This window comes from Anneissia japonica, unplaced genomic scaffold, assembly GCF_011630105.1.
Source record: "Anneissia japonica isolate Jap-2015-1 unplaced genomic scaffold, ASM1163010v1 scaffold4988_len2956909_cov206, whole genome shotgun sequence".
NCBI lineage: Eukaryota > Metazoa > Echinodermata > Crinoidea > Comatulida > Comatulidae > Anneissia > Anneissia japonica.
Genome location: NW_022696345.1, coordinates 62,860 through 79,074, shown reverse-complemented (window position 1 = coordinate 79,074; position 16,215 = coordinate 62,860). Strand labels below are relative to the sequence as shown.

Sequence of the window (16,215 nt, the reverse complement as noted above, 5' to 3'; positions counted from 1 at the left end):
CCTGACAACACATATAATAATGACATTATTATTATTATTATTATTATTATTATAATAATAATAATAATAATAATAATAATAATAAGAATAATAATAATAATAATAATAATAATAATGACATTATTGTTGACTCTTTCGACGATAAGTCAATGTTCCCTATGCCCTTAAAGGATTAATTAGAGAAAAGTTATTTGTTACTTTAGCATGGGGGTAGTTTATTTTTTAACGGATTTTTTATCTTTATCCTAGGTCCATTTCCAAGGTCCCCTTACTATTCGCGTATCTTATCATGATGTAAATCTCTTTCAAAGTCTGGTGAAGTCCCTGCAGACACAAATGGTACAGTCAAAAGAGGCAGTCAATGAAGATGCAATTGATATAGAAGATCAGAAAAAGAAAGAAATACTAGGTAATCTTAGGTGGTGATGATGATGTAATAACAATTATGACAGAGTGGTAGTAAGGTGACAAGGATGATGGCAATGTGATTATAATGATGACAAGATGGTGATAATGACGATTTAATTAACAGCAATTACATGATTGTGATAATGTGTTTAAAAAATTTTTCGTCTCTATTCCTATATATTTTCACTTTGTTGTTATAGTACCAAAATTATTGGAGCTCGGCTTCTCGTACAACGACTGTGAGAGGGCGCTAGATAAAAGCAAATTCTCTCTGGAAGGTGCTGCAAATTGGCTTCTTGAGAATGCCACACCTATCAAGACTGTAGAAAAGGAAAGCAATAATTCAGAGAAAAAAGCATTAGAAGTGGCCGGTGTTGAGGTATATCTTTTTAAAATTAAAAATATAATAATCAAAATAGGATACATTTCACTCTCCAATTCAAGAGCACCTTTGTGGTTTGAAATGCAGGGTGGTCACAGGGCTGGGCCTCCAATATGTTAGCCTTGTGTTAGAAGATTGGTGATTGTTAGTTGCAAATTTGAAAAAGTAGTCTTAAATTAGAAACATCTTAAGTCAGGTTTTTGTGATTCAAAGAATAAAAAGCATTTAATCAGCTTTATCCTTCTTTCTAGGTCCGGGCCACATCTATCTCTGTTTGTTTGATTGATGACTGTAGGGACATTGATGTTCCATTGATGGAGCTGTCATTGCAGAATCTACACTTCTTCCAAAAGCTTCTGTCCAGCGTAGAAGGCCAGGCAAGTTGTACCCTGGTTGGAGAGTATTATAATCGTAGTCTCTCAGGATGGGAACCCTTCTTAGAACCATGGAAGTAAGCCTTCATATTTTGCTCTTATTATTTCTCTAATCCTATCCAATTTTCAATGTTTTTTTATATCATCTATAAGACCAACTGTAATCCTGATTTATAACAAAATAGTCTGAGATTACAAACCCTCGCCCTGTTGCGCCATACCGTATCTAATACTGAGAAAATAATGGCCTGCAGTCAATCTGCTCGATTCAGCTTGGCCTAGCCAAATGAGTCCTAGCATTATAGGCATCACATTGCAAGCCCATCAATTGGGCGAGTTTGCACGCTGGCCCGACCTTTTCCAGTCCACCAGCCAGAATTTGACACACCTCCTAATAGCCCGCAATCGATCCACTTGAGTTGGTTCTCTTTGTTGCAGCCTTTGGAGAGGCTTGGATAATAAGACTTATTGGATATTTAACATTATGTCAAATTAATAATATGTCTTTTGATTTCAGATGCAAAGGGGAATGGATTTACCAACAAAAAAGACCTTCATATCCAGCCAAACTCTTTATACAGGTCAAAGGTAAGAAGTCATGTGAAGTAATGAATATTGAATGTACGAAGGTTGCACTTTATGTGAGAGTCCAGAGAGAGTTGGACAGAAATCCAACAAGAGTCATTAAGATATATTTTCATTATATTTATCTTGTGCATTTTAGTTGATGAACGTCTGGACTTGAATCTGACAAGTGCACTTATGGACCTAGTGCAAATTACCAAAGAAAACTGGACAGAAGACTACTACAAAATGGCTGGTGCAACCAAAGAAATGTAATCTTATATTTAAAAAAAAAAATTTAAATTAAAAATTGGAATGTCATGCCCTGTAAATTAATGACATTGCCTATCATCTTTGTTTATTCAAATTCATTATTAACAAAATTGTTTCTTTACTTTATTATTATAATTATTGAAAACCAGATTCATTTTTTAGACGTTTCATTGAATCATTGTTATTCCACTAAATAGAAATACTTGAATGAATCTTCAGAAAGAATGAGGATGTGATTTTGTGTAGTGTAGTTTATATAGGATGCCAGGGTCTGACTGCTCCATTTATTTTTAAAGGGTGTTTATTTATGGAGAGTAATAGTTGGTTTTTCAGATATTTTACCCATAGGCTACCACCAGCATTGGATTTATCACTATCCACCAAGTGCAAGCTTGGTGGTCTAGTGGTTAAGACATCAGGCAAGTTATCTGGAGGTCATGGGTTCAATTCCCACCCATATCACTGAGCATTCAGTAAGATAAAATGTCAGTGAGGGCACCACTACAGATTTATGAACTCCGGTCTTTTTCTACTAAGTTTATACCAATTTCATCTGCTAAAGTTCTTATATTATCCCTCTTTCTATATGTTGTCCTCTTTTAAATTTAATTCAAGATGTCCAAGTAGATGCATTGTCACTCATCATCTGATACTTTTTACTCTCTTCTAGTAAACGTCATCGTAAACCATTTGTACCATTTGCTCTACGCAACGAGACTGGCTCTCGACTTTGGTTCGCCACAATTACAACAACGCCATCAATGTAAGTCCCCTCCAAATATTTACAACTGAAATCTTCACATTGTTTAATTAATGTAATGTTTTCAATGACCAGGATTGTAATAAGAGTGAAAAGCGCTTTCAAATTTCATTATTTAGCCATTATTATTATTATGTTTCCATTTTCATTATAAGTGTTGCTACAAGTACTATGGGTGAGGTTGCTAATGGTGAGAATGTGAGTGCTTGGACAGAGGTCAAAGAGCAAGATGAGGTTACATTTCAGTTTCAGGAGAAGGATAAGATGAGGCATAGGGTGAGTATACAGTTCAAGATCAGTGGCCAATGAATTGCCACATGTTCAGTATGTTTACATTTTCAACAAGCATAAAAGGATAAATGGGGCTTTGTCTTATCTCTCTTTTTACTGAATTTATTCTAATAATGCTGTGTGTGTATTTTTTAGAGTACGCGTGAACTACACATGCATCAAGTTCTTGTGAAGGTAGATGGTTGGCACAAGGTTGCTCCCGTATCAGTGGATAAGGTCGGAGTATACTTCAGACAAGCCAATCCCTACAGAGACCAAGCTTCGAATGTTGTAAGTACATATGCAATAATCATGTGATTCAAGCTTCCCCAATATATGTGGGTTTTAAATGTGTTCATTTTTTTATACACATTATTTTTTTTCCCCCGATTCCTTTTATTTATTTTTTTTTAAATTTATTTATTTTTCTTTGTATATATATCTTTTCAAACTATTTGGCTATGCTCTCACACGGATGCTAACGGTTAGCGGATACCAACAATGTGATTATCGAATCACTGGTCAATAAGAAACTGGAAATTGTAAACACGTACGTGTGATTGGTTGATGATAGAAACTCCCTCAACTTGCTAACCAATAGAGCTTGCTAACCGTTAGCGCTAACCGATCAGGCGTTCTCACGCAGGTGCTAACGGTTAGCGCTAACGGTTAGCTCCTGATCCGGATTCTAGGGCTCTCGTGAGAACCAGGCTCTTGTCTCATTTGTCCAGCAAAGTAGTTATCGTGCCAGTAGTGCAGTGTACTTTAGTAGAGTCTGGTTATGTTTGAATTGATTCATTGTTTACCTTTAGTTCTCCAGTAGCCACCCAGCCAGAATAGTGTTTGAGGTGACCTTAGAAGGCAATGCACGGAAGGTCATAACTGTAAGGTCAGGATTGATGGTTGTCAGTCGACTCAGTATCCCAATGGAACTAAAGGTCACCAACCCTGAATCAACATTATATGGTAAGGCAATCAGAATGGTTATATAGTAGAGATGTAGCCTCGTCATTAAGAGGCTCACCTTCCATTTTCCAAATTGTAGGTTGAAATTCCAAACCAACAAACACCATGATTTTTCTCTCATGCCCAAAAAGCTGCTCAACTTCCCTAAATCTAGGCACAAATTGCATCATTGGCCGCTGCAAGTCCATTTAGAGTGCAATGCAACAATGTGCACGTTTTTAATGACTATGCTTTTAGTCTGCCACCAAAAATCATCAGAGGGCATCGCATCGCGCCAAATGCACACAGAAAGCAAAGATGGATTCATTATACGACTGTCGTATGACCGTTGTATAATGCAGTGTGTGCTCTGCATCTAATAATAATAGTTGATAGCTCTTCTAATAAGTGGTGATGTTTTCATTTAATATTAGATGGAAATAAATTAAAATGTTTTGAGTAATTTATTATCATTTGCCTTTAAGAATCTGAAGATCTAGGAATATTAGAGGCCAATTCCAAGATGACTGTACCTCTTCATAGAATATCTTGGCATCTTAGGGCACGACCTAAAAATGGTGGAGTAGAATTCTGCAAGCGAGCTTTCCTATGGCAACGAGTTACAGACTCTGAAACCTTAGTAATGGAATGCAAGACCAACAATGAGGAAGAGGAGGAACTGTTCAGGTGAGGAGTCATTTCTTTGATGGCAGTATTCATTTGAGGGCAGTGTATAATTGAGGGCAGTATTCATGTGAGGATGTATTCCTGTTAGTGCAGAATTTGCAATAGCAGTATTTATATGTGTCAAGTGGAGGTGATGAGAAGAACCACAAATTTACCAATTATCAACAAATTTTAAGTATAGGCTATAATTATTGAAATATATTTTCAAAATGATACATTATTATTATGGGTTGTAAACAAATGCATGTTTTGTAAGATTTTAATAGAAATAAGGATACCAAGTGATAACTTATTTAATGTAAAAAGAACTTTACCCACATATGTGCATTAGATCATTTAAAAATATTTATTTATTTTTTTTGCATTTAGATTTTGCTGTTGGGTGAAGCGTGAAGCATACCCAGTTGACCCATTAAGCAAGAGACAGCCATCATCCGTAGAGCTTGCTCGGCGTGTGGAGACTCCTCCGCAGCCTGGTCACACGTTGATGCTTCTGCCAACTCTGGTGATGACGAACCTTCTACCATATGAGATCAAATACTTCGTAAAAGGAACATCTTTGAAGGGAGAAATTGCTCCTGGTAAAGATGAGCCAATGTATGGGGTAAGATCAAATGGAAACACTTCCTAAGTGAAAAGTTGTTTCAACATTCCATATATGTCTACCTGAAATATTTACAATAAACATTAACCCTTTTTTTTCCTTCATTATTTTAAGGTTGATATCAATCGAGAGATCAGCTTTCACTTTTTTCTGGAAAACTTTCCTAAAGGAGCAGTAATACATCTTCCTGCTGGAATAGTGGATGATATGCGAGGAGACATCAGGATATTCGACACCAGAGACAGACTACTGGTGCTGCATGCCAAAGTGGAGTGCAGGGCCTCAAGAGCTTTAAAAGTAAATATTCACAAATTCTTCACTATTCATTGGCTAAAGTATTATTATGTGACCATATATTATTGTTGTCAACATACATTTTCTTTACAATTTATTGCATGGGTGAGCATAAAAATAGGTTGTAGGACCAAAGTGGATTTTTGATTTAACACAGATTACCACATCTAAACTTTGATGTTTCCATTGCGCTTCCAACAACCTTTATCGCTTTATGTTCAGTTTTAATATTACTTTTGCAGGTGGCCTGTGTCAGGGCCGTAATAAACATGGTGTTTTCTTGTCAAAGATGGTTGGCGGGCCACACACATAGGGTTTTTAATTCATTTTGCAGGCCGCAAAATAATATACACCCACCCACCTGTGATTTATTGCATAATGTTTGTCTTGATATTTATCATGTGACCACTAATTCTGCTTTTCTTCCTCCACTCATTATTATTATTATTGTTTCTACTTCCCTCTAGTGTCTCATCTCGGCACCCTATTGGTTGATCAACAAATCGGGTCTACCTCTAATTTTTAAGCAACATGAAGCTGATGACGATTCAGCTGGCCAATTCGAAGAACACGAAGCAGCAAGAAGCATGTCACCCCTTCTCTACTCGTTCTCTGACCTGGATAAAACATTCATGTTAGTATAAATAGATGTAATCTAAAACGTTATAGTAGCTAAAGTTAGGCAGCTGATGCTTGGTTAGAATGTCTGTTTCAGAAACTTTTATCTGGATGAATAGATTAAAACCATTGGTAATTTAACTAGGACACCCCTTCCTTTAGTTAACACACCCCTAAAATATAATAGAACAGTACATCCCCTAAACATGTAATCATGTAATCATCACATTCTCATCCTCATTCCCTTTTTATTGTGACTGCAAAAAGAACTGTAGTGATACACATTCATTAATAATAATATATGTGGTTTTTAGGTGTCAAATGCGGCTTGGTAAAGGGTTTGCTGGCCATGAAGGGCGCCCCTACTGGTGTAGTGAATTCTCTTTGGACAGAGGCACTGGTGTGAGGTCACTGAGGCTCTTGCAAAACAATGGAAGACCACAAAAGTATGTTATTTTGCACTTGTATACAGGAATACTCATGGATTCAGATATTCTATATTGTGCCCTTTAAATTTCACGATTATTGTTGCCAAAAAGTAGTAAATTATTATAACGTAGTTGATAATATATTGATTTTGTGTTAGATATTTAAATCAAATGAATAAAATTTCATTTTCGTGTAGGGTGTTCCATCTTGGTATTGACGTCACATCTGGCAAAGGTCGGTATGTCTCAACCCATATTGTGACCTTTGTACCGCGATTCCAACTAGTAAACTTTGCAGGTTGTAAGCTGTCATTTGCTCAGAGACATCTTGTAAAGGGAATGGTAGGTCATCAGTAAACATAAATGCTGTCATATGATATAAAAAAGTTGTTTCCAACTTGCCATTGCAATTTTTATAGGGCGCCACCAAGTAGACCTATTTTTCAGTTGCACATAATAAAACACAACAGACATCTAAGCTTTCTTAGATTATTACTAAAATTCTGTTTGAGTGTGTTCGTGGACCTAGAAGCACCTACCAGTATCATAATATACAGTACTATATAAATTCAAGATATACTGTTTGCTTGTCCTGTATAGACAAGTATTCTTGTCCATGCCAGTGAATGTGATGCATTTTTTTTATATTCTTGTACCTTTCTGTAATTATTCTGAGATTTTCTATCCCCTCATTTGTAAAATGGAATCCATAGGAAAACATATTAATTTTATTTTTACTCCATTTTATCTTTTGTTAAATTTTTCAGATGACAAAATCGCCTGAATTACACCTAGTGGTGATGCCAGAATCGAGCGTTGTCTTTCATTGGCCACGGGATGACCTCGACAAATTGCTATGTGTGCGGATGTCAGAAGTTACAGACTGCAGATGGTCGGGTGGATTCAGGATTGATCGACCATTGTCATTCAACATCAACATGAGGTAAGCTATCAATTTTACTTAGGTGAAGAGATTAAAATTTTAATGCCTTCAAATAATTAAGGAGTTGTGAAAGTTTCATCTGTCAGTTTAAAATCGTTATATATTAATTTTTCTCTGCAATTATTTAGTTTGTTGCATTGCAATTGACTAATGGGAGCATGTCGCATCTCTTTTATAATGCATTCCACATGGAAAATGTTTAGTAGGAGGATTTGTAGTGCCATCAACGTTTGCAAGATGGATACTGGCACTATAGTTCTCATTGATTAATATTATAATTATTTTCTTTTTCATTTACCCACAGGGGCTCTGGCAATAGTTGTACCCTTCTCCATGTAGAAGTTAGCCTTCGTGGAGCCACCTACTTCATTGTTTTCACTAATGTGGATAAAATGCCACCACCCTACAAAATAGACAACAAATCTGAAGTAAGTCCTTGAATTTATATTATTAAGTCTGTGTAGGAAGTATGTATAAATTCTTACTTATGAAAATACTAGGCACAATTTCCTGTGTTAAAAGTTTTACCTGGTACTGGTGTAACCATCTTGTACCAAGTCGTTTGGCAGCCATTGTCTTGTGATGTTGGCATAAGGAAATCGGTGAAAGTGTTTACTATGAGACCTCCTTTCATTTTGCCTTGTTAAAAACATTTTAATTTATGTGTTTTACTAAAGTTCATAGTGATGATGATGATGAGGTTAAATCTCAGAAGGTTAATTGTTACAATGACTAAGGCTGGCCCTGCTATCTGCCGATAGTCATTGACAGACCTGATTCAATAGACAACACTATGCGAGACGGCATCATGTCTTCAGGTACTCACAGTCCAGCGGCCTTACAATCATTGGCTGATGCAGAGTTAGTCTGGTTTAAGGCTACTGTGAACATCAACATATAACTCTGGATGTATGTTAATTTCACTCCAATCTTTTCCAGGTTGATGTTGTTTTCCGCCAGGCTAGTGTAGCTGATGACTCATTAAGTACAACACTGCCCTCACAGTCCAGTATTGCTTATGCCTGGGATGAGCCTGAGCTTCCAAAGCAATTAAAGTGTACAGTAAAAGGAGGCACCAGTGCCTACTACAAGCTGGACCAGATTGGCGAGGGAGAACGTCTCTACTATGAGAACTTCATCTATATTGCTATGTCAGCCACGTTTAATGGGTGTGTTTCACTTAATCTGTATTTTACATAATTATTTTCAACATGGAGCTAAATGATCAATTTATTTATTATCATCTTTACATAACTCATTTTAAATGTTTTTCCATTCCAACATTATCATGTGATTTATCCATTATTTATTGCGTATTGCACAATATCTTAAGAAAATGTGTTCTTATGGAAAAATCCAAGAGATTATACAAACCTTGACCTCACTGCTAAGTTGGCAAAGAATCCAAGCGATAATCAAAGAATTTTGTGATTGAATCCCAATTTACCAAATATGTTTTTTCTCACAAAGTAAATATCATAGTGATGGTTATGGTGACGTCAGCAATGACGATCAATTTCAGCTTCCTATATATATTGGAAAAATACAACAATGCTTTTTTTTTCATTAGATCTGACTCCAGTCTACATTCACTAATCCAGTACGACCATCAGCCAGGATCTTTCAACAATAAACAGCTTGTCCTTGATGCAGTGGATGGTGTGAATGTTGTATTGATGAAAAAGGTAAACACATGAGAACACACTTCTAGATAGTGTACCCATCAAATATAAATGCTCCATCTACATTATAAACACATGTTGCAAATATTTGGTGCATCGTTAGTAAAATTTATGGATTAACAGGAAGAAAATAATAATAATAATAATAAATAATAATAATAATAATAATTTATAATTATAATAATAATAATTAACAGGAAGAAAATAATAATAATTATTATTATTATTATTATTATTATTATATGATTAACAACTCAGGGCAATAACAAAATTTCATGTTAATGAGGTGATAATCACTGAGAATATAGTAAATTGGCATAAAATTGATTCATTTTTGCTAAACAGGAAGCAAATAATAATAATAATAATAATAATTATAATAATTATTTAACAGGAAGAAAATAATAACAATTAACAGGAAGAAAATAATAATAATAATAATAATAATACTACTAATAATAATAATACTAATACTAATAATAATACAATAATAATAATAATAATAATAATAATAATAATAATAATACAATAATAATAATACAATAATAATAATAATAATACAATAATAATAATACAATAATAATAATAATGAAACAATAATGGTTAGATACTTGCATATATCCTCATTACACAACCCGTACCTTTAATTAAGAATGCATCATTTACAATGTTTATTGTGTGTGCATTCTGTAGGAACCAGCTAAACGTAGCCAGCTGTGGCGGATGACAAGTACTGGTATGCTACAGAATGAGGGCTCATGTTCACCACGTAACCCGCTTGAAAAACGAAACAAACCTCTAGACGGTCTCGTGCTTGACATTGCCGAGGGGGCGGCAGACTCAACCAAACCTGTTGATCTGATCTTGTGCAAGCCAGAAGAGGAAAGAAAGGCAACGCAAACTTGGTATTTCACTGAGGTAATATTATGTTTATATATTTTTATTTTTCTGAGTTACGGTACAAATGATGGTGTTATGATTGAAGCTTAAGAAAAACAACTGCCAGTTATCTATACACAGTATGTTAAAGTGGAGAAACAAAGGTGACAAAATTTGACTCACTTAATTTCCATATTCTTCTAATTACTACCTACAGGAACAAAATGTTTAAACATAAGATATGTAACCTGTTTTCCACTTGGCAAATTTATTTGTATGAATCAAAAGCGTTGGTTATGCGCATTCACATTTCTATTTGAGTTTTTCACTTCAGCAAAATAATTGGTTCAAACTGTTTCTGGTTTTTGCAAAGCGAAAAAAATGCGCAACCGATCAGGGCGCGTAAATGCGAACTGACGCTTTTCATTTGCGCAAATATATTCACCTAGTGGAAAACACTTAACAACTCATCATTAGCCATATCTAGAGTTTTTTCGTTGCAGTGCCAGCTGCAAAATAATTTTTTTTTTAAATCTGATCAATATTCATTATTGTAATAAATACTCTGTACTATGTAATATACATTGTATTCGTTAAAATACAATGTACCTGTAATATAAAAAAAACTGATTTAATGATTTACAAAAATTCATAAATTGATATACAGTATGAATAAGACTTGACCTAGAGTGTGTTATGACTTATTTCAGGATGGTCGCCTTCAGTGTAGTCTTGGTGGATTAACAGTACAATCAAAGCACGGCATTATGGGATTGAACTCGGGTAAGATTTGTTTTTATCCTGTTTAAGCCAGGCACTCATTGCATCATACAACGGTTGTAAGAGCATCGGCCAACAAGTCAAACTCCCTCTGTGAGCTTTAGATGTTGTGACGTCATATGCTGATTTTTGGATGCAGTCTGAACGGATTGTCATTTAAAATGATGTCTTGTGTTGTGGAGCTGTGTCCTTCATAGAGTCGCGTCGGACTACGATGCAGTGAGCACCCGGCTTTTGATTATAAATTGCAGGATGGCAAATATGCGACCCAATGGAAATTATGTTGCAGTCCACAAAAATAATTTTAAAACCTCATTTTAAAATTTATTTGGCTCAAAAACTGCCATTTGTTACGGCGCCCGAAAATATCTAATCAAAAAATAATAATAATAATAATAGTAATTAAAAAGGAAGTTGCAAAGTGGAAAAAATGTAATGCTTGCAAAGGCTTACCAGAATTAATAAATGAATGAATGATTGAATATATGAATGAATTTATAAATGAGTGCATTTATGAATGAGTAAATACATTAATGAAATGAGTAAATACATTAATGAAATTAATAAATGACTAATTAATACATAAATGAATGAATGAATAAGAGAATACGTAAATGAAGTAACTGAATAAATAATGAATGAATAAGCCTGTGTTTCAACAACACTTACAATTTCTCCGATAATTTCTCTGATAAATTATCTTAGAATTCTCACCAAATATTTTATCCCATCATGCAATATTATGGACAACAAAGCAATGTGTTAAACACCAAAACATCCATTTTGTTGACCTAACAGGCGACTCTTTTTTGCGCAACAATGGAAGGCCTAGGCTAAGAATGAAATCATATGGTACTATTTCACTCTGGGAAATGTGCTGTTGCAATGATATTTCATTGTACTTCTATAAAGGAGTGAGAAGATGACGAAAAAGAATGCTAGCTTGCTTTTGTGTGCTTTATGGTACAATAAGCGATAGGAAGGGATAGCCTAGGCCTAAAGCCCAGCCAGGCACTGTCGATATCGAACGCAGCCTTTTCAAGCTTTTTAAAAAAATATTTAATGAGCAGGAAAAATGTGAGGTCTCACTACAAAATGAACCTCAAAAAATGAGTTAACATTACATTTTGGTAGATCACATTATAAACTTTAATTTGGTCTTTGAATGGCTTCCCTAGGATAAATAGATCCAGAGATGTTAACATTTAAAGTTTAGGTGTATGAGAACCAGGTTTTGAGAAAATCGGCCTCAAAGATAAACTAACCTGTACAAATAAGAGAACACTGTTTTAGTAAGAAAATTCACTTAAAAAGTACACAATCATAAAATATAAGTATCAAGTTATTCAAAAACATTAAAATAAAAAATATTGTAAAAATGTTGCCTTTGACCTATTTTGGTGAATATCTCAATATGATTTCACCAACAATGCGTCTCATTTCGTGGTGAGAACTCACAAATGTTCTCACTTTTTATTTTGAAGTGTTTGATTATCCTAGGCCCTGTAGGCCTATATAACATATTCCTAGATACCTTAGAAACTAACTACCCAAAAGACTTAATTGCACGTCCGTGATTTGACATCGCTCAAAGGGTTATTTATTTTCAGATTTTGGAGCTTTTTCCAATAAATTATCTGATTCTCATATGAAAATTTATCAGAAAATTTGTGCCCCGTTTCTGCAGCGAAAAATAACAAAATGGCAGTTTTCCGATTATTTATCAGATAGTAAGTGCTGCAAAAACACAGCGAATGAATAAATGAATGAAATGAATATGAGGTCTCTCCAGGAAATGAGACTCATCATTGGTGAGATATGTTAGTGTCAATTTTGATCTCAACATTTTTGAATTCATTACTTTTATGAAAGTTATAAAATTATATCAACGCAATTCAACAGAAGTACGCTTCATCTGGTGTTGATGCTCTCATTTTTGGATTGCCTTTATTTTTGTGAATGAATTAAAAATCTGCCAAACATGTAGTGGGTGCATGATGCACAGATTGTTGATGCTATAGATAAAATCTTTAAGGTCTGTTGATCAGTGCCCTCTGTTGATATTGCATTAATTTTTTTTTTTATAGAACATTATATTTATTTATAATTATGTTAGTTTTACTTATATCAAATCTGAGTTTCCATTATGACTTAACTTCAAATGTCTCTGGAACTAATTATCCTAAGAAAGTCATTCAAATTCTAACCTTCATTTTTAGTTCAGGGTGCGAAGATTGTTGGAATGCCGCAGATAAAACCGTGATGTCAAGACATAAGCACCTTTCTGTTTTACCATGACTTTTAATTGGAACAATTTGTGTCTTCAGTTTATTAACTGCTTATTGCTAGTTTTTGACTTTCATCAAATCTGTTTCCATATATGTCTGGTTTTCAAATGCTCATATTTCTGGTTCTTCCCCAGAAAGTCAGTCAAATACAGTACCACATTAATGCTTATAATGTGAGTTATTCAGATATGCTCTCAAAATCACAATTAGCATCTAAGTCAGCATCTGCTTGGTTGTTTCCTTGGTTTCCTCAGACATATCCTTGTGTGTTTGCATGAGCAGCTTCTAGTGTTTACTATTGGATTCTTTTTCTGAAAGACTAATGGTTGAGTATTGAAGGAATTCTCGTGAAGAGTTGTTTCTGCCAGTAGTTTTTGTAATGTCTTCTCTCTTTTTTCCATCCTCCTCTTCTGAAGTTTTAAGTGCTGCTGCATCTTCCAGTATCTAAAACTATCTACAAAACCAGAATCACTCTGCAAAGATTCACTAGATTTAAAAATTGCTGCATTGTCATAACAGTTAGCTTCAGCAGTGTTCTGTATTTCTTGGTTGTGTATAAGATATTCTGTAGTTGATGGTAGTGTACATCTACGACTTGTATCAACCCATGATACAACAGGCTGGTGATAAAAATAGTGCCCAGTTATGTCAGGCCGTGGGCATGGTTCTTCTGACTCTCCATTTTCTAATCCCGGATCATCAGGCACAAACACAGGAGGGAGCTGTTGTTGTGGTTCCTTTCTACATCGTTTGTAGAGGTAAAATATGCTCAAGAAGATTATTATCGGAACAAAAATTGTGCTGGCAACAACCTTTTCTAACTTGCAATCTTTGGACATAATTGCCTGTAGAGAGAAAATAATAAAATGCTTTAAATTCATTAAAATAAAAATGATTATTATAAAAATAATAACATATTAATTTTAATAGTCAAGTTTGATGTCATTACTGTAAACCTCAATGTTAGTAATTTTCCTATCCCAAACTGTGCAATAATTTTTTATAAGTGCATGGTTTGCTTGACCTTTTTTGGTTTGTTTGCAAAAGGTCAATAACAGTAGTAATAAAATTGAATGTAACAATATTATTTTTCCAGTATTTACTTAGTGTTTGGTAGTAGATGAATGTTTTCAGTATTGTATTTATTAGTAATATTAATCTGAATCGTCTGTGCCTACAGTTTGTTTATGCTGAGCTATTCTAATAGTCCAATTATTAAAGTTTGCTCTCAAGTTTATTATCTCTGATACAGACAGATTTAATGAGTAGCATTATACTTTGATATCCTTGATTATACTAACAAAAAAAATCAGTGTATAGCCTTACCTGTAGGCTGCATGCTATCAGCATTAATGATCAGTCAATAGATACAGATCACATTATTTCCTGTTTACTATCTAGTTTCTGGCTACGGTCATAACTTATTCTCATGCATACAGTATAGTATTTCTGAAACCTACCAATTCCATGTGAAAAAGAACATATATGTACCTTGTACACACTTCCTCCTCCATTAGACACAGACACCACAATAAAATAAATATACTTTATTGTGTATAATCAATGAAGTATGCAAGCTTGCATGCATTTTATCACTTCCTGGTTCAACTGCCTGATTGCCCTATAAATGATTTTGTGACGATTGGTTGAAGGTCACACACTCCTGGATATTCATTTGTGTAAAGCTCTGCCCACACTATTAAGTTTTCTATAATGAATACATGTACAGGTGATTTACACATATATGGTGTGATGACATCATGCCTATATATGGATAATTCCATAGAGTGAACAGAGCCTTATTTATTAAAGTAATTCATCAATTAAAATATTCTTATTCTTATTTACACTTTTTTTAAACTATAGGTTTTCTTGATGTAAACTATTTTTAGGTTTATCGAACAAATCATTTAAAAAATAATAACAATTTAATAATGAATGAATAGATGTTACTTGTCCCATTTGTCTCTGGATGAAGTCCATGGATAAAAGCTACATCTAATATACGCTTAGTCTTTAAAGTGCTGAAATATTTCATTTATTATTTTGTATTATATACAATAAAAAAGTAATGAATATAAAAAAAGTAATGAAAATAGTACACACCAAGTAGGCCACCTAGGTTTACTTCCTAGGCCTAGGTGATCAAAGGGCCAATCTAGATTCGGGAAATGGTTAAATCTATAGCCCCTCGGTGATAAGGAGACAGTAGCCTATCTTCTCGAGGGCCGGCCCTCGGGAAGATTGACTACGGTCTCTACATCACCGAGGGGTAATAGATTTCACCATTCCCCTCATGAACAGTCAATATTTGTATAATAATTATATTAATGGTCATTTAAATAGTGCATTTTTGTAGGGGTTGTACCATGCACATGTCCTCTTGGGAGTAGGTGTTCATTGAACCAGAAACACTGTAGTTCAATGACAAAATAATTTATATTTTTATTATAAAGGGTCACTAATTGAAAAGTTCTTTCAAGGCTCTAGGGTGATTTTTTTTTATCAAAATTTTAAATTTCATTTTTATATGGGAGTGAACTTAGTTTACATAGAGCATCTTGTCTTTGTTTGTCTTGTGAAGGTATATGACACTTATGGCATATATATGGCTTTATGCCTAAAACAATTAATGAAAATAACAAAAAAAATCAATTGGTATTATGGACTTTTGGAAAATGGAAAATTTAAAAAAATAGTTATTGATATTTATTTAAAGATATGGGAGTTGTACTTGGTCCAATGAGCTGTATCACAACTGACAAAGCGCCACCCCAGGAACAACGTGTAAAACGACTCAAGCACAGGCCTGGCTCAGGCAGCCTCACATGCAAAGTGATATCCGACGGCCCTTCGAAGGTTCTACGTATCACAGACAGTTTTCCACAGGTAAGCTGCAGCCATTGATCTATACTATAATGGCTGGATTGTTCATTGACCATTCATTGTACAGGAAAAACTGAAGGTATCGATGCCATATGCAAGAGCACAAGAGACGTACCAGTCTAGAGTTTTTGTTTTCTTTTTTCTTTAAAT

General features: G+C 34.4%; 2 protein-coding genes across 4 annotated transcripts in view; one reads left to right on the top strand and one right to left on the bottom strand.

The window, feature by feature from the left end:
• Window positions 1-16,101, top strand: part of LOC117101765 (vacuolar protein sorting-associated protein 13D-like) — a 43,131-nt gene extending 27,030 nt beyond the window's left edge. For all 3 annotated transcript variants that reach the window (XM_033241821.1, XM_033241822.1, XM_033241820.1), the window contains exons 40-61: window positions 250-409; window positions 609-787; window positions 1,042-1,241; window positions 1,682-1,752; window positions 1,889-2,000; window positions 2,672-2,764; window positions 2,917-3,037; window positions 3,188-3,322; window positions 3,844-3,997; window positions 4,462-4,663; window positions 5,033-5,267; window positions 5,382-5,564; window positions 6,029-6,195; window positions 6,494-6,625; window positions 6,805-6,949; window positions 7,375-7,550; window positions 7,855-7,978; window positions 8,490-8,719; window positions 9,121-9,235; window positions 9,926-10,150; window positions 10,822-10,894; window positions 15,899-16,101. In XM_033241821.1, coding sequence (XP_033097712.1) covers window positions 250-409; window positions 609-787; window positions 1,042-1,241; window positions 1,682-1,752; window positions 1,889-2,000; window positions 2,672-2,764; window positions 2,917-3,037; window positions 3,188-3,322; window positions 3,844-3,997; window positions 4,462-4,663; window positions 5,033-5,267; window positions 5,382-5,564; window positions 6,029-6,195; window positions 6,494-6,625; window positions 6,805-6,949; window positions 7,375-7,550; window positions 7,855-7,978; window positions 8,490-8,719; window positions 9,121-9,235; window positions 9,926-10,150; window positions 10,822-10,894; window positions 15,899-16,086 — 3,420 coding nt within the window. In that variant the 3' untranslated portion in view covers window positions 16,087-16,101. The remainder of the gene's footprint in view (window positions 1-249; window positions 410-608; window positions 788-1,041; window positions 1,242-1,681; window positions 1,753-1,888; window positions 2,001-2,671; window positions 2,765-2,916; window positions 3,038-3,187; window positions 3,323-3,843; window positions 3,998-4,461; window positions 4,664-5,032; window positions 5,268-5,381; window positions 5,565-6,028; window positions 6,196-6,493; window positions 6,626-6,804; window positions 6,950-7,374; window positions 7,551-7,854; window positions 7,979-8,489; window positions 8,720-9,120; window positions 9,236-9,925; window positions 10,151-10,821; window positions 10,895-15,898) is intronic.
• LOC117101769 lies at window positions 12,814-14,774 on the bottom strand. Its single transcript, XM_033241826.1, has 2 exons — window positions 14,506-14,774; window positions 12,814-14,024 (listed from the first exon to the last, which is right to left on the bottom strand). The coding sequence occupies exons 1-2, from the start codon at window positions 14,527-14,529 to the stop codon at window positions 13,398-13,400; spliced, it is 651 nt and encodes a 216-aa protein (XP_033097717.1). The 5' UTR covers window positions 14,530-14,774; the 3' UTR covers window positions 12,814-13,397.
• Window positions 16,102-16,215: the final 114 nt, after the last annotated feature.

Bases quoted from the DNA above. Each gene is read 5' to 3' on its own strand.
- LOC117101769 (XM_033241826.1), bottom strand. From the start codon at position 14,529: ATGCTGATAGCATGCAGCCTACAG. The intron at 14,025-14,505 runs GTAAGGCTATAC...TTCTCTCTACAG, and splicing joins TGATAGCATGCAGCCTACAG to GCAATTATGTCCAAAGATTG.